This window comes from Podarcis liolepis (assembly GCF_965112155.1).
Source record: "Podarcis liolepis genome assembly, chromosome: 9".
NCBI classification, from domain to species: domain Eukaryota; kingdom Metazoa; phylum Chordata; class Lepidosauria; order Squamata; family Lacertidae; genus Podarcis; species Podarcis liolepis.
Window position 1 is genome coordinate 15,029,832 of NC_139564.1, and position 24,805 is coordinate 15,054,636.

Genomic DNA, 24,805 nt, shown 5'->3' on the forward strand with positions numbered 1-24,805 from the left:
TGGACTACAACTCCTATCATGCCTGACCATTGGCCACACTGCCGGGGACCATCTAGAGAGCCACAACTCCCCGTCCCGGGCCTAAGTCATACCAAATGCATCCAGGAGGCTTTGGTCACGGACGTTAGGGCTGCCATATTGTGAGTGGAAAAGGAAAGCGGCTCTGAGGGCAGACGGATGCACTGTCTCCCATCTTCCCTCGCTCGCAAGTTTTCTTTGGGCATGCTCATACATGATTTCTCCCAGAAGCAACATCCACATTGCACATTGCACTTAAAACACACACAAAACGTTTTATTTGAAGCTCTATAGCTGAGCTCCAAGTCTATAATGGGCAGGATTCAATGTGAGCTTCACAGCAGCATATGCAGGAGGGGGAACACAGGCGACAGAGGTGGAAGGAGCAGGAAAACCTGCAGTGGCCACGTTGCCAGATTTACTAGTATGTATGTATGTATGTGTGTATGTGTGTGTGTGTGTATGTATGTATTTATACCCTGCCCATCTGGCTGAGCCTCCCCAGCCACTCTGGGCGGCTTCCGATCGAGTGTTAAAAACAGTACAGAATTAAATATTAAAAACTTCCCTAAACAGGGCTGCCTTCAGATGTCTTTTAAAGTTAAGATAGCTGCTTATTTCCTTGACATCTGGAGGGAGGGTGTTCCACAGGGCGGGTGCCACTACCGAGAAGGCCCTCTGCCTAGTTCCCTGTAACCTCACTTCTCGCAAGGAGGGAACCGCCAGGCAGTGTACAGGTCTGTACAGCAGCCTTCACCACTTGGGCAGATGGGAGCTGCAGTCCAACAACATCTGGAGGGCACCATGTTGCAGTCTGGCAACTTTAGTAGCACGGGGTCCCAACATGAGGATGGGGTACCAAATATTCAGAGGCCCAGCAGTTATAGCTGGCGATAACCGGTTGATCTATCCAAGGCCTCATTTACACCATACATTTAAAGTGCAATGATACCACTTTAAATGTCCATGGATTCCCCCAGAGAATTCTGGGAGCTGTAGTTTGTTAAGGGTGCTGAGAGTTTCTAGGAGACTCCCCTCTCCCAGAGCTAAAATTCCTAGAGTTCTCAGTGAAGGGGGGTAGATTGTTAAACCAATCTGGGAATTGTAGCTCTTGGAGGGGAATAAGGGTCCCCTAATGACTCTCTATAGGGACGCAGGTGGAGCTGTGGGTTAAACCACAGAGCCTAGGACTTGCTGATCAGAAGGTCAGCGGTTCAAATCCCCACGACGGGGTGAGCTCCCATTGCTTGGTCCCTCCTCCTGCCAACCTAGCAGTTCGAAAGCACGTCCAAGTGCAAGTAGATAAATAGGTACCACTCCGGCAGGAAGGTAAACGGCATTTCCGTGCACTGCTCTGGTTCGCCAGAAGCGGCTTAGTCATGCTGGCGACATGACCCGGAAGCTGTACGCTGGCTCCCTCGGCCATTAAAGCAAGATGAGCGCCGCAGCCCCAGAGTCGGTCACGACTGGACCTAATGGTCAGGGGTCCCTTTACCTTTGCCTTAATGACTCTCACTTAACAAACCACTACTCCCACAATTCTTTGGGGAAAGCCGTGACTCTTAAAAGTGGTATCATAGTGTGTTAAATGTATGGTGTGAACATGGCCCAACAGTGTTCACTTTTTCTGTCCCACCTTCTTTTTCTCTCTCCTTTTAACAGAAACAAAAACGAACACCAGTCGAGCCATTTCTTTTGACAGAGGTGAAATGCTTCGTTTTGGGGTGGGGGGGAAGGGAAGGGGTGGTACTGGGTGCACAGGGCAGCAAAAGCATGCCTGAAACGCTGGAGTCGCTCTCACTTTTAAAGGGGGTGGCAACAGGGCAATTTGGGGACTTTGAGAACAGAGTGCATCAAAACGGTGGGGAAATATAGCATCCATAAAGTCAGGTGCCAAGAGAAAATGAAAGCATGGAACTGGCCTTAAACAGGCAAGATTGCATGGGTGGAGAGAGATTAAATCCAAATGTACCAAAATATCTGCCTTCCGGAATTTGTGCTGAATAATCAAATAGAGAGGAAAGCTAAAAATTAAGTGCTCTCTCTTTGCAGATACTGAACTGCACCATGCACTTCTGCAGATTCAAAAATTAGATGTCATGAAGAGTCAGACACGACTAAACAACAACAAACAGCCAAATCATAATAGGCAGTAGTCTACAGATTCCCAAACTTGAGTCTCCAGCTGTTGTTGGACTACAACTCCCATCAACCCTAGCTAGCAGGACCCGTGGGAGTTGTAATCCAAAAACAGCTGGAAACCCAATTGGAAAACCCTGCACTAGTCAAAAGCTTTTCCCCTCTCGGCTTGGCTTCTATTGCTAGGTAAATGCATATACTGCTATGAAGTAATAACTCAGCGGTTCACAACCTGTGGATCCCCAGATGTTGTTGGGCTACAACTCCCATCATCCCTAGCTAGCAAGGGATGATGGGAGTTGTAGTCCAGCAACATCTGGGGACCCACAGGTTGAGAACTGCTGCAATAACTGGATTGCTCATTCTATGATAACCAATTCTGCCATTTGCAGATGCTCAGGTAATTAGAATTATTGGGAGAATACCATAACTGCCCTGATTGTGTGATTCCTTGAGGGAACTGCCAAGTCCGTCAGTTCAATGAAAAAAAATGGACACGTGGCTCTAACTCAAGTTTCCTCAACCTCGCCCCTCCAGATGTTTTTGGCCTACAACTCCCCTAGCTAGCAGGACCAGTAGTCAGGGATGCTGGGAATTGTAGTCTCAAAACATCTGGAGGACCGAGGTTGAGAAAGCCTGATCTAACTCCACCCATCAAAGGCTACTCATGCAGAGCACCTTGAGGACAAACACGGCTCTGGATCAAAGGCAACATCTAAGCTCAGCTTAGCTTTTCTGGAAGTTGCTATAGCAATCTTGATTAAGAAGGTTTCAAAAGCATTTGCCCCTTCATTATTACTACAGTAAGGAAACCTTCACTTTAAGGTGATAACTAGTACTAGAATCACCTTTAGCTCTAGCATTTAAACCGAAAAACACAAGGTGTGCTGCCCAATCATTACCAAATTTAAATGACAAAGAAATCAGGCTGAAATAGCTATCTAATTGCCAGCTTGCAGATTGCAGTCAAATGTTAGTTAAAGCACTGCGGTATGCTAATTAGATTCCACAAATTAAAAATGGAACAATCTGGAAGTTCCCTGTTACATTTAACATCAAAAGGGAACCTTTGTTTTCAGATTACTTGGGAAAGATTACTTGGGCAGCAGAAACAGACAAATGGATTTATCTCCATGGTGTTACTTGCTCATCCTTCTGCAAAATCAGTTGCCTAATATTTATGAAGCACGGATTTAATACTGTACTACCGATAGGGCTTTTTTTTAAAGCACACAAATAAATGATGGTTGATGTGCCAAGATTATTGAGAACAACAAAATAACACTCACCCCCTTTTCCTAGAAGGTCAGTTTGATCAGAATTATTCCTTTGCTATGGGGGGCGGGCTGTTAGGTTATTGTTTTTATTTCTATTATGTATTTTGTGGTTTTATATCTTGATTTTATTCTGTGAATCACCCTCAGACCCCTGGGAATAGGGTGGTATATAAATTCAATAAACAAAATAAAATAAAAAGAGCGCCCCACATCTAGATTACAGCACAGTAAAAGCACTGTACCCTCCCTTGGAAACTTGAGATTGTGTTTTCAGGACCCACAACTAGGATTTGTTTAACCATTTTTAATACTGAATTTCAATTTGTTGTCACCCACCCTGGGACCTGCGGCTGAAGGGTAAATAATATAATCATAATCAGGGCTTCTTCTTTTTCAGCTGGAACAGCACCTCTCAGCTGGGCCCCGGAAGAAGTAGGGGGAAGAGACCTGACTAGCCTCAGCAAAGCCCCTCTACATCTCTGGCTCACGATGAGACCCTCCCCAGAGCATAAAGGGGATAGCCTCCAGGGCAGCAGTTCTCAACCTGTGGGTCCCCAGATGTTGTTGGACTACAACTCCCATCATCCCTGAGCTCTGGCCTTGCTCGCTAGGGGTGATGGGAGTTGTAGTTCATCAACATCTGGGGACCCACAGGTTGAGAAAGGCTGCTCTAGGGCTCCGGAGAGGTGCAAGTGAGCTGGAGGTGCAGTGGGACCTTGCTGAGGCTCTTAGGCCTTCCAGCTAACAGCTGACATGCAGAAAAGCTGCACCTCAGCTGCTCCAGCTCTCATGGAGCCTGGCAGGATCCATTGCGGGGCTGCTGCCGCCACCGCCACCTTCACACGGGCAGGCCACCTCTTCCTCCCTGGGGAAAAAGTAAGCACATGGCCTGACTCTCTAAGGCAGGCGCAGACAACTCTGGCTCATATAATCACCGAGTTTGTCAGTTACAGATAGGTAGCCGTGTTGGTCTGCCATAGTCAAAATAAAAAAATTCCTTCCAGTAGCACCTTAAAGACCAACTAGGATCTGGCAACTTCTGTTTCAGTGTATCTGAAGAAGTGTGAATGCACACGAAAGCTCATACCAAGAACTAACTTAGTTGGTCTTTAAGGTGCTACTGGAAGGAATTTTTTTATTTTGAGTTTGTCAGTGACACTCATTGCCTTTTGATGAAAACTGTTTCCCCTTGTTATTTGGTGGAGAGTCTGTAGCAGCTAGGTGAAAATGAAAAAATAGCAGCAACCAATAGAGGTGTTAATTTTGTGTCATCCCAAGTTCTTAAAGGCTTCTCTTATGAGCTAGACCCTGGATTCCCGAGAGATAAGGTTTATGGGATTGTTCCAGAACATAAATATTTTCATATGTTTTTATCCAAAGTAATAATGCCAAGGCCAGCCATCCCTTGAATAAGCTGAGTTACATTGGAAGCAGCCTTGCATTCCTGTCTAGAGGTGAGTTGTGATGTTAAAAATAGGTATGTTTCCAAAGCTTCTTAAAGCCCCAGATATGGGATACTTGGGCGAATGTGTCCCCTGCCCCCGCAAGGTGGCATAAAGCATTTTAAAGAAAGAAAATGTTTGTCCACTGCCTTCGTGTGGTTGAAGTATCAGCCCCTACCCTCAAGCTTACCTCGAAAATAAATTTCGAAAACTACTTTGGATTAGTGCTGATGTGCACAGGCAAGGAGAAATTGATTGTACTGGCTTAAATCTTAACTAAGATGGCTTTGATACTCAAAAGTCTGCTGTTGCAGGTTGGGGACCTTCCAGTGCTGTAGAAAAAGTGGTGCAAAGAGAAATGGAAGAAAAAATGGGGGTGCCTTGCCCTCAATCCGGAGACTCCATTGGACCCCACTAGATCCATGAATGGAAATGGGATCCTCATAACAGAGGGTCCTGGTTGCGTGTGGGACCCAAGAGCTCATCTGATAGGGTTAAAATGGGGGGGGGAGCTAGAAGTCCTGGCTATTCCCCTGGGATCACACCAGGCGATTTTAGCCAATAGCCAGTGGGTGGTGTGATCCCAGGGGCTTTAAAAACAGCAGTGTGATGCAAGGAGGGGTACTTGCTTCGCACTGTTGAACACCCGCCCACCCTCCCTAGTTTAGTTGGAGTCGCTTGGCCTTGCTTTGGTTTCGGTCCCCTGTTTTGGAACAGGGGCCGGGTAGGAATTTTTCCATTTGGCAGATTGGCTTTAGTCATTTGGTTTTCGCCTACCCCTTAACAAATCGTCACAACTTGTAAGGTGGTGGTTAGGGATTGGCTCAGTTGGATTGTGGGGAGGGGAGGTGCGGCCATCACCTGCCCCTCCAGGAACTGGGTATTCCGTTAAAGGAATCTGGGGGCCTCGTCCGAAGTCCGCTTGAGGGGCTAGGGCCATGCCAGGACCACAGGAACACCGGGGTGAGCTGGTTGGTCCTCATCGACCTAGTTCCCTCGTTTGGTTTACCCCATTTGATGATCGTCCTGAGAGGTGGAGCCAGTTATAGTGGGGAGTCAATGCCTAAGCCAATACCGCTCACTTGATTGTATTTCAATAAAGTTGTGGCCAAAATTGTTGCCCAAAAATTTAAACTAATATAAGTGTTCATGTGTATTTATTTTGGGGGTGGGTCTTAGGGCCTCGAGACGCCATTGGCAGAGGACCAATTGGGATCTAAGCCATTGCCTACTATTTGCTATAGAACCCTGCCTAGAGCTAGATTCTTGTCTCCTTGCCTTGTTGATTTTGTGATACCAATGTTTTCTCCTTTGCAACCAGAATAACTATATCACTTAGAGAACCTCCGTATTTGCAGTGCCGTGGGCAGCAAATAAAATGATGCGAATACATGCAATCTAATACTCCTAGGCTGGAGATAATTTGATTTAAGTTTTTGTTGTTGTTGTTGCAATCATAATTTTGTTACTGTTTCTCTATGTTTTGATTTTATAATACGTTTTCTCAGCCACAGGGCTGGAGTTGTTCACCCGTTTTTATTAGTTTTATGGCAACCCATGGTTTTATGCACCAAAATTGAACTGAAACGAATGCAGGTCTGAGTTCCTTTGTTTTGAAAGGATGTGCGTTCCTAGGGAAACAATTTATTAAAATGGTCCGTATTTGGAATTGAGGAAAGCTGGAAATATTTGGGTCACACCCATCGCCCACCCAAAGAGCTTTTTAATATTTTAATTCCCAGTGTGGTCTGTTTAAATTCCCTCCTTATAAAACATGCCTCCAATGAGACAGACTGGATGCAATGAGATACCGCGTCGTATCCAATTTGGGTGTTTCTTAACTTCAGTAATATCTGCATCATCCTCTATGTTGCTTTAGTGCCTATAATAATCAGGCGGACAACCCTAGGATTGTCAGTGTCTCAACCAGCCATTGTAGTAGGTGATCGTGTTGTTCGTTTCATGCTGGTGAAAAGTTTCACCAAGTGATATCTGTGCAATAAGGTTTTATTAAAGGTACTTGAGCCGCCCAGGTCATTCCTTCCCATCCAGCGGGCACTCCCAGCTTTGCTCCATCCCATATGCTCACATCACATGTATATCCTACCATTCTCCTTGTAGCCCATTCCCAAGATGACCTCCGGTGCTCTGTAATAACGTGTGACCACATAAGGAGTCATCATGAAGCTAGTGCCTGCGGTCCTGGCCAGTCCAAAATCCAGGATCTTCAATGTGCAGTCAGATTTTACCACAATATTACTTGGTTTTAAATCCTGAAAGAGATGAAGGAGCAGGGGGAGAACAGGAATGATGAGCTCTACCTACAAGACTCAGTAGGTGCTTTATATCACAAATGCCACAATGGCGCGGCTGTCCCTGTTCTGTGGAACAGTATTTCCGTGAAGATAAAACAGGCACTCACTATCTACACTTTACAGAAACAACTGAGGACATTTTTTTGTTCCAAAAGCCTGGATTAATTGGTCTCTGACATGGCTGCTGCGTACTCGGTATTGTTTTCAGCTGTTTTTATTGCATTCTGTACATTGCCTTAAGACGCACGTGGAAGTCGATTTGTTAAACAATTGTATCTGCTTTGGCGGTGCTGCAGGGCTGAGAGAGATGAATGATCCAAGAGGGGGCAAAGGGGTACAGTATGTGATGATGATGATGGTGGTGGTGGTGGTGGTGGTGGTGGTGGTGGTGATGGTCTTCTACTACTACTACTACTACTACTACTACTAATAATAATAATAATAATAATAATAATAATTTATTATTTATACCCCGCCCATCTGGCTGGGTTTCCCCAGCCACTCTGGGTGGCTTCCAACAAAATATTAAAATACAATAGTCCTTCAGAGATTAAAAGCTTCCCTAAACAGGGCTGCCTTCAGAGGCTGGTCACCCAAAGAGACAAGGGAGGTGGTGTTTGCTATAAAAACAGCACTGCTCCCAAGGTCCCTAGGTATGGGTATAATAGTATAATAGAAGCTAAAAATGGGCATGCTCCAAATAACAGAGATTTTTCTTTCTTTCCCGTAGAAGGACATTTGTCCTTTTTTTGGTGGTGGTGAGGGGGTGAGATGGATGCCTGGCTTACCCTGTGAATGATTCCTGCAGAGTGAAGGTGCTTGATGCCGCAAAGCATTTGGTAGAGCAGGTAAGACATTCGCTCGTGGTCCAGCTCCATCTGAATCACCTGGCACAAGTTGGCATCCATCAGCTCCATTACTAAATACCTAAAGAGGAGAAGAGAGACACATAATAATCAGCACTCATCATGGATCAGATACAGGAGGCATAGGGAAACTCGGCCCTCCAGATGTTTTGGGACTACAACGCCCATCATCCCTAGCTCCATCATCCCTGTACATCGGGGAGGGCTGTGTGGAGAGAGTCTCTTCCTTTAAATTCCTAGGAGTTTATCTCAGTGAAGACCTTACTTGGAAAATCAATACAACCCAGGTGGTTAAGAAAGCCCAACAGAGGCTCCATCTCCTCAGAGTATTGCGAAAGAACGATGTCAATCAACATTTGATGATCTCCTTCTACTGGTCCACAATAGAAAGTGTCCTTTCAAACTGCAGCACAGTGTGGTACGCTGGTTTGACATCAACTGATAGGAAGTGCCTACAGAGGGTGGTGAATACAGCACAAGATATTATGGGCTGTCCTGTGAATCCGCTGGATGAAATAGCGGAAGAACGTTGCCTCAGGAGAGTGAAGAAAATTCTCAGGGATGATTCACACCCTGGCCGGCACTTTCTTGATCTCCTGCCCTCAGGCAGAAGATACAGAAGCATGATTAGTCGCACCAACAGGGTAAAGAACAGCTTCTATCGGTGGGCTGTTAGGCTGCTGAATGAAAAGATAGCAACAGGGCAACTGATTTTCGGGTTTGGTGGGTGTGAGTCAGTAAACGAGGGGAATTAAGACTAAGAGTGGGGGGTGCTTGTGTAATCTCACTGTATACAAGTTGTACAAGTGACAATAAAGTATTTCAATTTCAATTTCAATAACAGGACCAGTGGTCAGGGATGATGGGATCTGTAGTCTTAAAACGTCTAGAGGGCCGAGTTTGCCCATGCCTGAGATACAGTAATGCTCTCGTATCTGATGTGTCCAACAGAATTCATTTTGCTGCCCCCCCAAAAAAAAATTGTAGAATCGTGATGCAGCTGAGAGTAGGGAGTGGGTGAGATATCACTGAATGACATATTTAATGTAAGCATCCTTTTTCTCTCCCACCAGCATCGTTTCATTCTTCAGTAACTAATGTGGTAAGGGGCATGCATTCTGCCTTGAACACTCTTGTCAGCAGGCCGCTCTTTCTCCTGCCCCTCCTGAAGACCACTTTGTGTGATGGCTGTGCTCTGCCTTCATATTTGGGGGCAGCAACGCTTCTGAAGACCAGTTTCTAGAAACCGCAGGTGGGGAGAATGCCCTTGAGCTAAGGTTCTGCTTCTGGTTCGCCACTGTGTGAACAGGAAGCTGGACTATATGTGCCATTGGCTCCTCTTCTGTTCTAAGGAGATCGCCACGCAGTGTATCAGACCAGAATTCAGTACAGTCTTCTCTGACCTTCATGTGAGGTCAATCACATGAATTGCTGCCGGCAATCCTTTTGATTGCAGATGCCAGAGATCCCGGGGTGTGTGTTCTGCCACTGAGCTTTGTCTCCATCCAAAACAAAGGCTTTTCCTGGACCACCCTAGCTCCAGCTTAGCCGTTCCTCTTTCACTATGTCTTTTATTTGCTTATCCTCAGCTCCATGTTAGGAGTGTCTGACCCATCCTCCATCTTGCCTGCCTGTTGTAAATTGCCGGCCTTGCAGAGAGGGACTGCATATTGCACTGATTGCACTGCAGACAGTCAAGAAACCTTCAATAAATAATTGCAGAGGGGGAGTTGATGGATAATTATTATGCAGATACAACAAAACGAAATAAAAACAGTGCTGGCTTGTCATGCCAACACTGGAAATCCTGGAATGGGATTGGCTAGGAAATTCTAAACTTTGCTGGACCTTTCATTTACATCCCAGTGGTAGCTGCTACTAGCTATGGGGGAAACCTCTGAAATTTGCCTCACATTAGCTTGGAAATTACTCAAAATGCTCCCCCCCCCCATCAAATATCCCATTGTAATTTTTCTTAGCCAATTTGAAAGACTTTGGGGGATTACTCACCCATTTCTGCTGCTCTCTCTCATCCCCCAAATCCATCCCCTGCCATCCCCCGAACAACTCCTCTTTTCTCACAAGGAAATGGATGGTGGAAAGAAGAGTAGAAGGAGCATAGAGAGAGTTTTCTTCTCCATCTTCTGCCCTCCATTGCCTCACCACACTGAGTAACAGTGTGCCAAGTCACAAGGGATTATGGGAGATTTAGTTTTCCCAGGGGCTTCTGCAATTGCCAAGGGCATCGCAGAAGAGAGTTTTAAAAACACTGACATATCACAGTGTGAAGAGAAAAGTTGGTTCCCCTGCCAAGATTTTGCCCTTGCGTTATAGGACACAAACTGTGTATAGTGTATAGTGAAGGAAATTGTTAAAGGGGAGGGGGCAGAATGAGGAGAGTTTGGCCAACTAGAAACACTTCTGATTACCTTAAATATTATTCAGGTCAGGTTCTCCTTACATGCCAAGCCACGGCGGACAATGCTCAGTGGAAATACTAGCAATTCTCTGCTTTGCCCCCAGGCAAATAATTTTTACAGAGTCATAGGTTATCGGAAAATAAATATGGAAGAGGGGGGAAATGTTTCGCCTCCTTCCTTAAAAAAAAAGAAACCCACAAAAATAACACAAGGAGATGGTTTCAGAGTGTTTTACGCACCTTTCAGAAGCCTGCACACCTCAGGGAGTTCTGAGGTAACAGGCGCTGCTTGAGAAAGCTATCAACACAAAGGAATCAAAGGGAGCTGCTTAGAGCCATTCAGATTCCTTTGCATGTCTGAACATGTTCAGACCCTCCTCACGACCACAACCCCACATCCTGCATTTTCTCAAGCACCTCCGTTACGATGCTCTGTTACAGATAGGTAGCCGTGTTGGTCTGCCATAGTCAAAATAAAAAAAATTCCTTCCAGTAGCACCTTAAAGACCAACTAAGTTAGTTCTTGGTATGAGCTTTCGTGTGCATGCACACTTCTTCAGATACACAGATGCTCTGTGTACACTTTCCATTTCTGCACTTCTAAATCGAGGTGGGAAAGTGCTTTATGACATACCTAAAAGCAGTAGGCAGATAGTCGTGAGTTTTCTGATCTTGACTTTTTCCGATTCTTTTTTTTTTATATCATTTGCACGTTTTTTTCAAAACACATTATTTCATTTTATTATTTCCATAATATAAAACCAGCATACATAATTGCTGGTCATTTGCTTCTTCTTTTCTCCCCTGCTCCTCTTGTAGGTACAAAATATAGGAATGACACAAAGAAATGGGGGGGGGGGAAGGTTGGTCCCATCAGGTCACTGCCTTATGGAGTGCTGGACATGAGGCAATTTCTGAGGAGAAGGAGCACCTTCCATTCAGCTATTCCTGAGTTTTAGTTGTGCCCCAAGGCACCCGAGCCACAAAGTCCTCAGGAGAACAATAAATCACACTGACAGGGAATATTTGGTTTATGGGTTCAAATAGGCCACAACTTTATTGGTTACAGATGTGAGCGGTTTGGCTTAGGCATTGGGGTGAAGCCAGGCTATATGTTGACTCCTGGCAGGGAGTCCACGGAAGGGTAAACCACTGACGGGGGTGCCCTACAATTTACGTCAGATAGTGGCACCCCGAGGGGTCTTCGTAGGGGCTGTGATGCCCAGGCTTCAGACAGTATTCACACCCCGGATGCCTACAACAGGATACCCTTACCAAGGAGGGGCAGGTGGGGCAACAACCTCCCCTCCAGCCAAATGAAGGCTTAAAGGTAAAGGTAAAGGGACCCCTGACCATTAGGTCCAGTTTTGGCTGACTATGGGGTTGCGGCGCTCATCTCACTTTATTGGTGGAGGGAGCCGGCGTACAGCTTCCGGTCATGTGGCCAGAATGACTAAGCTGCTTCTGGCGAACCAGAGCAGCACACGGAAACACCATTTACCTTCCCGCCGGAGCGGTACCTATTTATCTACATGCACTTTGACCTGCTTTCAAACTGCTAGGTTGGCAGGTGCAGGGACCGAGCAACGGGAGCTCACCCCGTCGCGGGGATTCGAATTGCTGACCTTCTGATCGGCAAGCCCTAGGCTCTGTGGTTTAACCCACAGCACCACCCACATCCCAAACGAAGGCTTTCCCAATGCCAAAGAGGCAAGGAAGAGGGAGCCAGCTGGCCACGCCGGGTTTAAAGGGACCGCGGCCATACCCGCTTTGCCGGCTGATAGGCTGGGGCTGCCTTGCAATGCCGCCGACGCAGCCGGCAATGATGTAGGGGGGACGTAGCGTACCTCTCCCCACCCCCACGCCGGAAGACTAAGAGGCTCGGCTGCCCCTGCGCAACATTGCCCTCCGATATAGAGGAGAGCAGATTGTTCACTAGAGAGTACAATGCCCACTTCTCCCTCAATCCTCTCCCCCTCCCGCAAACGGCAAAGATTTAGGTTTTGCTTTTCTCCACGTTACTTACACATCCTGGAACTCCTCCAGAGATTTCTGTGGTGTGAAGACATTTAATAAACTGATAATCTGAAAAGCAGGGAGGGAGAGAAGGAGAGAGCGGGAAAGAATGATAATGAAACATTAGCAGTTGATCAGATTATGACAGATTGCTCTACTGAAATTGCTCTTTAAAACTGTTCAGTTTACACCAATCCATCTTGCTACAAGTGTGCATATATATATATATAACAACAACAACAACCCACAAGCAGCAGATCACGAAGGCATATGTTGCAAAGAAAGACATTGTTTTGAGAAGACTGTGATTGCCTGCGTTTGATTCAAACAAAAGCGGAGCAAATTCTCCCTCTAAACTGGGAGTTCACAGCTGAATGTTCAGCCTCGCTGGAAACAAACATGTAAAATTTGCTAAGCCATGAGGCGTCAGTGGTATATTAATGATGCTTGCCAGGGAAGGACAGACAGGTGTTGAGGCTTCAGAGAAACAACAACTTACATATTAAAAGCAAATGGTTTCTTTGTTTTTGCTTTTTTAGGGGTGCAGGATGTTACTGTGATCCACTGCTACTAATAATTTCTGCTACTGCTGCCACTATTTGGCAGTTGTATAGGTTGCACTTAAAAGCTGCTATTGTCCCTCCCTTTAGTTAGTGCCTACTGCAAGGCTGAAGGATGTACCCCAGCCCAACTACGGTAAATGTATTCTGCACACACCAGCCCTTTAGAGATGCAGTTGTCAAAATGAAGCTGATCATTGGCAGTGCTAGAGGCTGGGAGTAACTTTGAATTAATACAGGATATGGTTCAAATACAGACGTCTGCGTTCTTGCTTTGCTCTATTGAACGGTTGGCGGAAACTGCTCTGAACTGGCCTCGCACACCGGTATAAACTCATGGAAGAAGAAGAAGAAGAAGAGTTTGGATCAGGAGTCTCAAAGCGGCTAACATTCTCCTTTCCCTTCCTCCCCCACAACAAACACTCTGTGAGGTGAGTGGGGCTGAGAGACTTCAAAGAACTGTGACTGGCCCAAGGTCACCCAGCAGCTGCATGTGGAGGAGCGGGGAAGCGAACCCGGTTCCCCAGATTATGAGACTACCGCTCTTAACCACTACACCACACTGGCTCCCATAGACATTTTTTAAAATGCCACAAGATGTCTATTTTGCAATATATTTCATGAATGCTTTATCTTCTGCCATCTCATTGGTGGACAGCTACCTGTTAGGATATAGTTCTGTTCCACCTTAAAAAGAACAGGCATGACTGTTGTGTGTCACATGCCTGTTTACATTCCAGCACAGCTTGCTCGGAACTTCCATTTGTATATTGCTTTTGCTATACTGCTGTTGTGCTTGGACACAAAGGGAAGCAGACATGCTTTTCCTTTGTCCTGCTGCTGAATAAATGCTGTAAATATGCTTACACATGTCTCTGTCCACTACGTCTGCTGCAAAGAGTTTCATCCCTCTCGTGTTATGGGTTCCCACTGCTCTCTTGCCCTAACTTTATCTAGAAAATCGAGTCTCCCTTTCATTCCTTCATCTCCCCATCTGCAGCACTACCCCTCTTCCTACATTGCAAGGGGGACTGGAGTAGATGGCCTTCCAACTCTACGATTCTTTCCAGCTTTGCTCCTTTCTCTTTTCAAGATTGCTGAATAATCCATTGCTGCCAAGGATCCTGGCGCTACAAGGTCCCCCTGCCTCCTGGCTCAGTTCAATAAGCCAATAAGTGTTAGGGAGTAGGTGGAACCCATTTTTTACAGCCAGAGGGCCACGTAGTAGTGAGCGTGGCAAAAGTCGGTGTGGCCAGACACACCTCACACTCTCCATCCTGGCGAGAAAGTGGAATTATCCTAGTTCAAGGTCACATTCCAGCCTGGCAAAAATCATGAGAGGAGGGCGCAGAGCAATGATGGGGCTTGGCACAGTTCTGAGGCCTGGGCAGAGAGGCCAGGAGAGGCACGTTTGGCCCTCAGACCTGCAGTTCCTCACCACATTACAGTGGATGCTCAGGTTGCAAACATTATCCTTGCGGGATGCACATTCGCAACCCGTGTCTGCGCATCTGTGCACACACGCGTTGCGATTCGGAGCTTCTGCGCATGCGCAAAGTGTGATTTAGCGCTTCTGTGCATGCACAACCGCCAAAACCCGGAAGTAACCCATTCCGGTACTTCCAGGTTTCGGTGGTGTGTAACTCGAAAAAACGCAACCTGAAGCGTCTGTAACCTGAGGTATGACTGTACTTAGGGAATCTGTTTCCCAGGCTTCCCAGTGGGAAGCTGAGCATACATGGAAGGAAGTTGAAAACCACCATTTTAAATGACTATTGCCAATGTGAACCAAATTATCTGCAGCTGTGACATATATATTTGATTCGCTGTAAATGTTAGCCTCTTAGGCACTCTGTGGTAATTACAAGTGAAGGGGGGAAATGCGGACTTAAGCGTCTGAAATGTATAAAATTTGAAAGCACATTATTAAAACGTTAATTGAAAGAACAAACTGGCAGCATCTGAGCCTGGAAGATGAGAGAGCATCTTTGACAGCCCTTCAGACAAGGTAGCACATTGCTACCCTCTGAATCTTCTGATCTCTGTTTGCTCTTGATTTCTCCCTGAACTGGACTACATGCTTGCTTCTCATCCTTCCAACTGACCCAGGTCACATTCACACCATATATTTAAAGCACTGTGATTCCACTTTAAACAGTCATGGCTTCCCCTAAAGAATTCTGGGAACTGCAGTTCTTTGAAGGGTGCTGAGAGTTTTTAGCAGACCTCTAGTCCCCTCGCAGAGCTACAATTCCCGCTCTGAGGAGTTTCTGACATTTCCTGTTTGGCAGCTTCTAAAATGATGAAGTCTGAAGAATTCAGAACTGAGGTTCATTTTCAAAACCTAAGTTTTAAATTTTGTATTTGGGATTTAAATGGGAAATGTGTATTTTATTTTAATGTTAATTTCTACCCCGCCACAACTAAAAGCACCTCATGCTTTGCTACACTGAGAATAGCTGTGTGAACCAATCTTGTAGGAAAATGTCTTGTGGAGGGAGGGGGAAGAGAGATGGTCTGATCTGTGCTGGAAGAGAACCGTGCCCTTCACCATTTGGTGAGGGGGCTGCAAAAAGAAAAGTGTACGAAAGAAAAGGATAAAACTAAAAATAAAAAAAAATCCACTTGAAAGAGAACACAAGGTTCATTCCTCTACTGCTTTACCCCACGTCATTGAGTTCCGACCTTGACCTTAATCCTGATGCTATTCACATAAGCACAAATGTTATCCAGTATTAGCATATACCAGTTATGTCGCTGTGGATGGGATAATAAGCACACAATTGATCTATTGCTGCACAAGAGAATGGAAACTGAATTGGTTTTCCACTCTTCTCCACAGGACTTTCATGGGATTTAAATAGGAGGAGATCTCCATAGTGACAGCATAATCAAATATGCTGATCCGAGGCTCAGAGACTCAACTCTCTTTTGCCAGCAAATAGTGAGCGCAGCTAAACTTTTGCCCTTTCCCTGACACCTATTTTTGGGAAGGGAATAATCCAGCTCTGATCACACCCATACCTCCCAAATTCATGCAGACACTGCACAACTATCAGTGGAGTAATTCCCTGGAATGACAAGCAAAACATAATATTGTTTTTAAATTAACCAGGGCATAACACACACTCTCTCTCGGTTTGCAGTGTCAAATGTTCATGCTTTTCAATCCCACCACCGAAAGAAAAACTCACATTTTTGTGATTCACACACTTCATGAGGACTAGCTCCCTGTAAGCTCGCTTCGCATGTGTCTGATTTTGAAACGGCCTGCTGAGCTTCTTAATGGCCACATTTCTGTCGAGAACAGCATCATATGCAGCACTGGGAAAATGAAAAGGACAAGAATACAACTATTACATCATTAAGTTCATTGCTAGTGTTAATTTGTTTCAAAGAGTCTTCTTTTGTTTCAGTCAAAGTATGCATTTCTTAAATGGCCCTAATCTCTTTCCAGCAATCTTTTAGCTTTAGCGTAATAAATATTAAGGAATCCAGCTTATCAGAGTCAAGCATAAGCAACATTGTTCACAGAAGCTGGAATCAACATTGATTTCAGTGGTCACACTAGTTAAGCCCGAGTACTTGTGATTTACTTCACAAGAAGGTAAAGGCATCATGACCAGTCACCACGATTCTGAGTAGGAGCAGTGACTTCTCGGTGGTGGCTCCTCTTCTGTCAAACCTCCTTTCTAGAGGAACCCACTCGATCCATTTCTTTGACTCAGCTAGAATACATTTTTTAAAAAACAAATCTGCCATGTCTTTTAAGCTATTGACCTCTGTGTGCACGTTTTCTGTTCTCTCCTTCTACTTTTAATATACCACTTGTTCTTATTTTATTTTTAATATTATTTTATTGTGCTAATTGTTTTAACTTTCCTTTAGGCTGCTTAGGGTGGTGCAAGTAAAAGGTGCCTCATAAAGGCAAAGAAGGAATAAACTTTATTGGTATAGCACCTGAGAATATTTCTCCTTGATGGTCCTTCTTTAGCCCCAGATCTAGCTACTTTTAATTTATCTGCTCCTAAATTCAGTCTCGCCGGAGAGCTTATCTGCTTTTGCATGCCGTTTCTGGAAGTACACATGAGTCACAGCTTAGTTTAACAAAACTGGGAGGCTGTTTCTACCTGCTTCATGCCACGATTGCTTCATGTCTTTGATTATTTTTTTTGCAAAGCAATATAATGCAATAATAATAGAGGCTTTTACCTACTCTGCAGAAGCACGGTTGGGATTAATTGAATAATGTGTCTCCCCCCCTTCATTGCAGATTCCATCATGATGAAAAGAGCATGCCAGCTATGCTTAATAATTAATTTGCACCAGGAGGGAGGGGGGAATGAGTGAATAAGGCACCTTTAAAATAAAAATTCAACAAGCCTGACAGCTCTGTTTGCTAGAAACAGGGGTGGTAAACCTTTTCTGCCTGGCCAGCCAGATCCCAACATCCCTAACCCTCTGTGGGCCATTTTGACAGGTGGGTAGGACTTGCTTTTGGTGCTGACAGCAAGCCCCTGCCCCCTTCAACTGCCCTAAGGAACTCACATTAAGTTTCTGGTTGCTCCTCCGCGGCTACATCAGATATGCGGCAGGTGGTGTGGTTTGAGGAGAAAGGTCTCAGTCTGGTACTTATGTCAGGTCTAATTAGGGGAGCGGGCAATGATTTCCCTAAAGGTAAAGGTAAAGGGAACCCTGACCATTAGGTCCAGTCATGACCGACTCTGGGGTTGCGGCGCTCATCTTGCTTTCTTGGCTGAGGGAGCCGGCGTGTAGCTTCCTGGTCATGTGGCCAGCATGACTAAGCTGCTTCTGGCAAACCAGAGCAGCGCATGGAAACGCCGTTTACCTTCCCACCGGAGCGGTACCTATTTATCTACTTGCACTTTGACGTGCTTTTGAACTGCTAGGTGGGCAGGAGCAGGGACCGAGCAATGGGAGCTCACCCCATCACGGGGATTTGAACCACTGACCTTCTGATTGGCAAGTCCTAGGCTCTGTGGTTTAACCCACAGCGCCACCCGCCCCTGCTTAAAAAGAAGCTGATTATGGTGTGTTTGTGTCTGAGAAAGATTGGGTCCCGTCCCCCCCACAAGTGGTTTATTCAGATCCTCCCTGCAGATAATCTATGTACCATTTTCATTCAAATTCCTACAAATTTGTGGAGGATGAGGCTATCAATAGCTCCCTGCCATGCTGGCTTGGCTGTACTTGCACTAGTGGAGGCAAATGCCTCTGGACGTCAGTTTGCTATGGACCACAAGTCAGTAGAGATGCTCAGGTCCTTTTGGGCTTCCCATAGGCATCAAGATGGCCACTGCATGGACAGGTTGCTGGACCAGTGTCCAGAGGCAGTGATGAGCTGGGTGAGGGCCAATTAACTTAGGGCTCATCCATACTAATACTTGTTCCATGACTAGAAAGCACGGGTCCAATCAGTTTTGCCTTTGCCCTGCCCCTTTCCCCCATAAAACCAGCTGTTTAGTACTAAACTGGAGCAAATGTCAATCTGGAGAAAACCCAACTGATGTTTGCTCTGATTCAAAGGTAAGCAATTGATTTTCCTGGCAGGGCAAGCAGAAGTATGGATGAGCCCTGAATCCCAGCAAGACAGAGGCAATGTCGCGAGGTGGTTTTCAGATCCAGGGAGGCAGCCTGGTGTGGATGGGGTTGCACTTCCCCTAAAGGAACAAATGCACAGCTTGGGGTTATTCATTCAGTGCCTTCACTGGAGGCCCTGGTAATTAATGCTCTAGTAACCTTACAGTAGAAGGGACGTGGGTGGCGCTGTGGGTTAAACCACAGAGCCTAGGACTTGCCGATCAGAAGGTTGGCGGTTCAAATCCCCGCGACAGGGTGAGCTCCCATTGCTCGGTCCCTGCTCCTGCCAACCTAGCAGTTCGAAAGCATGTCAAAGTGCAAGTAGATAAAAAGGTACCGCTCCAGTAGGAAGGTAAACGACATTTCTGTGCACTGCTCTGGTTCACCAGAAGCGGCTTAGTCATGCTGGCCACATGACCCAGAAGCTGTATGCCGGCTCCCTTGACCAATAAAGCAAGATGAGCGCCGCAACCCCAGAGTCGGCAACGACTGGACCTAAGGGTCAGGGGTCCCTTTACCTTTACCTTTAACCTTACAGTTGGACTGCAATGCGCTTTATATGGCGCTACCTTTGAAGGTATCCTGGAAGCTGCTAATCTTAGGAAGTGAGATGGAATCATATAGCACTGAGTATTATCTCCCCTGACTGACAGGAGCTCCCCAAGGTCTAGGGCAGGAATCCTCACTCACCAGCAGCTGGAGAGGGAAGGACTAACATGCTAATTCTTGAAGGAAGTGGGTGAGTTTGTGTTGCCTCTCCATTCCTCTAGGTACTTGGTTAGGAAGCTGCCTGGCCAGAGGTAGAAACCAGCCTCTGGCTTGTGGGATGTGATATGTAAGTGGCAGTCAAGAACAACATGCCTTGTTTTCCTAGAGTGGACATGTGGGGGAATGTTTGGTCCAGCCAATCAAAAACTTCCTGTTTCCTCCTGGCTGGGGCATACTTCCTTTGCATGTGACTAGAGGTGGGCATGAGCTTACCTGTCCAGGTAACAAAAGTGACAAGGCACACAGAAAACTCTCTCTCTCTCTCTCTCTCTCTCTCTCTCTCTCTCTCTCTCTCTCTCTCTCTGACTTCCTTGGTCATTTGAGCAGCTCTTCACTAGAGATGTTCTGTTTGCTTCCAGCCAATGGAGAACACTGGGATTATCCCCATATGGGACAGCTCAACATGTATATACTTGTAACTAAGTCTGCCTTCAGGGATCCATCTGTGAACTGAAGGTGAGTAAACTACTTTTATATACTTTACACAAGATTGTGCCGTGTTTATTCTTTTAAGAGGGATATAAGGGAACTTACCAGGAACCTAACAGTGAGAGGCTTACACAAGCCTGCAATGAGCTACTCACTGTGGATTTAAAAGGGGAATGTGAAACTCTGCTAAGTCAAGGAACTTACTAGCGCAAGGTAGAAGGATACTAATAAACAATATATCCTCTCCTGCCTCCCTGAACATTCCCACATGTCTCTTAGCCAACGCACAAGGATGAGAGGGACATTGCACATGCTACCCCTTGATGAATCATCTAATGCAGTGTTCCCCAACCTTGGGCCTCCAGCTGTTTTTGGACTACAGTTCCCATCATCCTTGACCACTGGTCTTGCTAGCGAGGGATGATGGGAGTTGTAGTCCAAAAACAGCTGGAGGCCCAAGGTTGGGGAACACTGATCTAGTGAATTCATCCAGTACAAAGATGCAGATGCTGTGAAAGCTAAGAAGCAGAACATTTATAAAACAGCTGGGGCAGGAGGAGAGGATGAAGAAAGAGCTGTGAATGATGGGTGGGGGCCTTTCCCCATCCTTTGGACATCCTGGAAAACTCATCAAACCTGATGTTCCTGGAAATGGGTTGGAGAGCATAGCTGAATGAGACACAGCTGAGAACTGACAGATGACTTCGGCTGGTTGAGAAGCACATAAGAAGAGGAGCTGCAAGGAGGTCAGCTATTGGTAGGATGGGGGTTCAGTGCCCCTCACCAGAATGCCCATTTTGTTTCCAAGATCAGACACCCCTGCCTCCCCACTTTCTACTTTATTGGAATACCCCCATGCTTAAAATAATCAGAATAGCTGCTGTCGCTTCCCCTCCTCTCCTTCCTTTGGCCCTCTCCACTCGCCCACATTGGTTCATTTTGATTTTGCTGCAGTTTGCCTGCAGGCTGCCGGGGAAATCTTCTACCACGCACACACACACACGATCCCTGCTGTGTGAGTACACAGCTGAAGACAAATATCGGAAACCAAATAACAAAGCCAATAGAAAACCGGTGGGGACGCCTAATGAATTCTGACAGCTCCTGCAGGCAACTGGCAACTTCTAAGATTTTCTTTTCCCTGCTTATAAATTGGTTTTTTTATCCCAACCACATACCCCAAAATACCTTGTCCATATGGCATCCATATTAACATGTAACATAATAGGTGGGTGTGTACCTATATATAGTTATATCTATCTATCCTTTTTTGGACTATATTATTTTGCTCAGGTATCTAATCATTAGATACATAAAGTATTTGAGACAATATTACATGAACTCTTATCATCCTCCTCGTTGCACATAGCACTACCTCTCCTCCTTTAAACCAACCTCAAAATTCACTTTCCCATCAAGGCTTTGGCCCAAACATTAAGTAATGAGACCCCACTATACTTGCACCTGAAATCAATACATACCCTTCCCCTGTGTACCCCTGCCTACATTTCCCTCATCTCCCTTTGTATTCTGCATTCCTTTGGACAGGAATCTGTCTACACATCATATTTGCACATAGTTTTAAATAGTAGTTTTAAATACCTGGGCATTTATATCTCGGAGGACCTCTCATGGACTGCAAATGTTAATATGCTTGTGAGGAAGGTGCAGGGGAGGTTGTATTTCCTGAGAATGCTCAGGGGACTGAATCTATCCCAGCACCTACTCCTGTCCTATTATCATAGTACCATCGAGAGTGTCCTAACCTATAGTATATTATCGTGGTATGGGAGCAGCTCTGAAACGGATAAAAAAGCTTTACAGCGAACATTAAATTGCCCAGAACGTTATTGGGCTCCGACTACCAACCCTGGATGAGATCTTCACGTCTCGCATCTTGAAGAAGTCACATAATATTCTGAGAGATCCCACCCACCCTGCTCACAACTTCTTTGAACTATTGCCTTCGGGCAGAAGATATAGGACAATGAAAACACGAACCACACGCCTTCTGAATAGTTTCTATCCAAGAGCTCTGATTGCACTAAATAATGATCTCAGGGCCAGTTGCAAGGTTTAGTAAGTAGGGAGTGGAAGGAATGAGATAGGTTTTAGGTTATGTTATGTTTTTAATAGGTCATGCTATATTCTGGATTATGTTATGTTTTATAGATTATGTCTAAATAGGATGAGAGTTCGGAGATACATGCAAATGTATATGTGAACCCGGTCTTTGGGGGGTGTTTGATTTTCGTTGTTGTGTATACTGTGTATATACGGACAATGACAATAAATTTATCTATCTAAATCTAAATAGTTGGGCAGAAATAAGTGAAGCAATTTAAAATAGATTCTTAATACAATATTGTGAGTCACTATGTTAGTTGATCAAGATTTATGAAATAATCTGCCTTCTCATATGTTATGTTTCAAAACGAGCTAAGCAAACAATGTGTTAAAATTGATTTTTCTGTTGTTATGCTGCTTCGTTTTTGGCTTAAGATTTCCATTATCTGAGGAAGGATGCCAGAACTGTTTAATTGCCAGATAATTAAATAGTCGGTCTGTGAGCAGTTAGAAAAGGATGCTGTGATTACTAGGACCCAGCATGGGTTTCACAAAAACAAGTCATGCCAGATAAAATCTCATTTCTTTTCTTTTTTTCTTTTTTTTATAGAGTTACAAGCTTGGTGGATCAGGGGAATGCTATGGATATAGTGTATCTTGATTTCAGTCAGGCTTTTGGCAAAGACCCCCATAATATTCTTGCGAAGAAGCTGATAAAATGTGTACTGGAAGCGATAATTTGTTAGGTGGATTTGTAGCTGGTTGACTGACTGACTCCAAAGTGTGTTCACTAATGGTTCCTCATCATCCTGGAAAAAAGTGACATGTGGGAGGGCCACAGAGTTCTGTCCTGGGCCCATTGTTGTTCAATGTCTTTAACGAATCTGGCTGTGCTCTGATGTCCATCCAATCCCACCTTCGTCCCCAGTATTAAGTTGTGGGTGGACATAGCAGACAACACAGAGATTTCTCTTATAAGTAAGCTGGAACTAAACTGAACTGAACAGCTCAGCCAGCCTGCTTTTATAGGCAGCCGGCTGTCAACATTGTAACAACCACCACCCAAGGTTTCCTGCCTAAATTAACTTATGTGGACCTGAGTGAAAACTATATACAGTGGTACCTGGGGTTATATACACTTCAGGTTACAGACTCTGCTAACCCAGAAATATTACCTCAGGTTAAGAACTTTGCTTCAGGATGAGAACAGAAATCGCACGGCAGCAGAGAGAGGCCCCATTAGCTAAAGTGGTGCTTCAAGTTAAGTACAGTTTCAGGTTAAGAACTGACCTCCGGAATGAATTAAGTACTTAACCTGAGGTACCACAGTACACAATACCCCTGGTGGCCAGGGTGAGAACTTCAATACATAACATAGAGAAAGGAACCGAGGGAATGCTCATGTCATGAGACAAAGGTTCTTGAGATCAGAAGCAGGCAAGGCCTACACAATCATTTCAAACTGTAACTGTAAGCAGCAAACGGCCACATCACTGTGACTCGTGACTCATCTTGGGTGTGGTGTAGTGGTTAAGAGCGATAGATTCGTAATCTGGGGAACTGGGTTCGCATCCCCGCTCCTCCACATGCAGCTGCTGGGTGACCTTGGGCCAGTCACACTTCTCTGAAGTCTCTCAGCCTCACTCACCTCACAGAGTGTTTGTTGTGGGGGAGGAAGGGAAAGGAGAATGTTAGCCGCTTTGAGACTCCTGAAGGGGAATGATAAAGCGGGATATCAAATCCAAACTCTTCTTATAGATGTAACCAGCCATCTCTCTGGGGCTCAGTCTGTCTTCATAGTCTGAGTCAGTCTCAGCTCAGTATGTGAATGTATAGCTTGTTGCAGACAGAGCAGGCCCAGGACTCCAGTTAATCAGTAACTAAGATGTGTGCCTCTGTGAAGACTAAGATCGCTGCTATGAGCACTTTGTGTATGCTCTTTAACTATGCTGTTTCTGGACAAGTTTATTTTCTTCAGTAAAGTTATATTCTGTTTATAAAGAAGATTCTGCTTGATTAATTTACCGCTGCGCGACAGCTCATCCAATTTGCAGATGGTGCCAAACTGGGAGGGGTAGCTAATGTCACAGAGGACAGAATCGGGATTCAAGATGACCTTAACCAATTGGAGAACTGGGCCCAAACTAACAAAATGAATTTCAATAGGGACAAGTGTAAGGTTCTGTAGTTAAGCAGGAATAACCATATAAGATGAGGGACATGTGACTTGTCAGTAGTAAATGTGAAAAGGATTTGGGGGTCTTAGTAGATCACAAGCTTCACATGAATCAACTGTGTGATGCAACAGCAAAAAAGGCTAATGCTACTCTAGGCTGCATCAACAGAAGTATAATGTCCAGATCAAGAGTAGTTATAGTACTGCTCTATTCTGCCTTGGTCAGACCACACCTGGAGTAATGTGCCCATTTCTGGGCACCAGAATTTAAGAAGGATATTGACCAGCTGGAAGGTGTGCAGAGGAGGGCGACCAAGACGTTCAAGGGTCTGGAAACAAAGCCTTATGAGGAACAGTTGAAGGAGTTTGATATGTTTAGCCTGGTAAAGTTGAGAGAGAGGAGATATGATAGCCATATTCAAATATCTGAAGGGCTGTCACGTGGAAGATGGAGCAAGTTTGTCTTCTCCCGCTCCAGAGGGGTAGGGTTTAAGAATCAATGGCTTCAAGTTACAAGAAAGGAGATTCTGAGTAAACATCAAGAAGAACATTCTGACAGTGAGAGCTGAAACAGGCTCCCTTGGGAGGTAGTGGAATCTCCTTCCTTGGAGGTTTGAAAGCAAAGGTTGGGGGGGCCATCTGTCATGGATGTTCTAGTTGAGATCCCTGCATTGCAGGGGGTTGGACTGGGTGGCCCTTGGGCTCCCTTTCA

At 45.3% G+C, this 24,805-nt stretch overlaps 1 protein-coding gene across 9 annotated transcripts in view; it reads right to left on the minus strand.

Moving 5' to 3' along the window:
• The window catches only part of MAPK10 (mitogen-activated protein kinase 10), a 227,642-nt gene that overhangs the window by 41,970 nt on the left and 160,867 nt on the right, over window positions 1-24,805 (minus strand). For all 9 annotated transcript variants that reach the window (XM_083458852.1, XM_083458851.1, XM_083458858.1 and 6 more), the window contains 4 exons: window positions 16,247-16,376; window positions 12,503-12,561; window positions 7,980-8,118; window positions 6,984-7,149 (listed from right to left, as the gene is read on the minus strand). In XM_083458852.1, coding sequence (XP_083314978.1) covers window positions 6,984-7,149; window positions 7,980-8,118; window positions 12,503-12,561; window positions 16,247-16,376 — 494 coding nt within the window. The remainder of the gene's footprint in view (window positions 1-6,983; window positions 7,150-7,979; window positions 8,119-12,502; window positions 12,562-16,246; window positions 16,377-24,805) is intronic.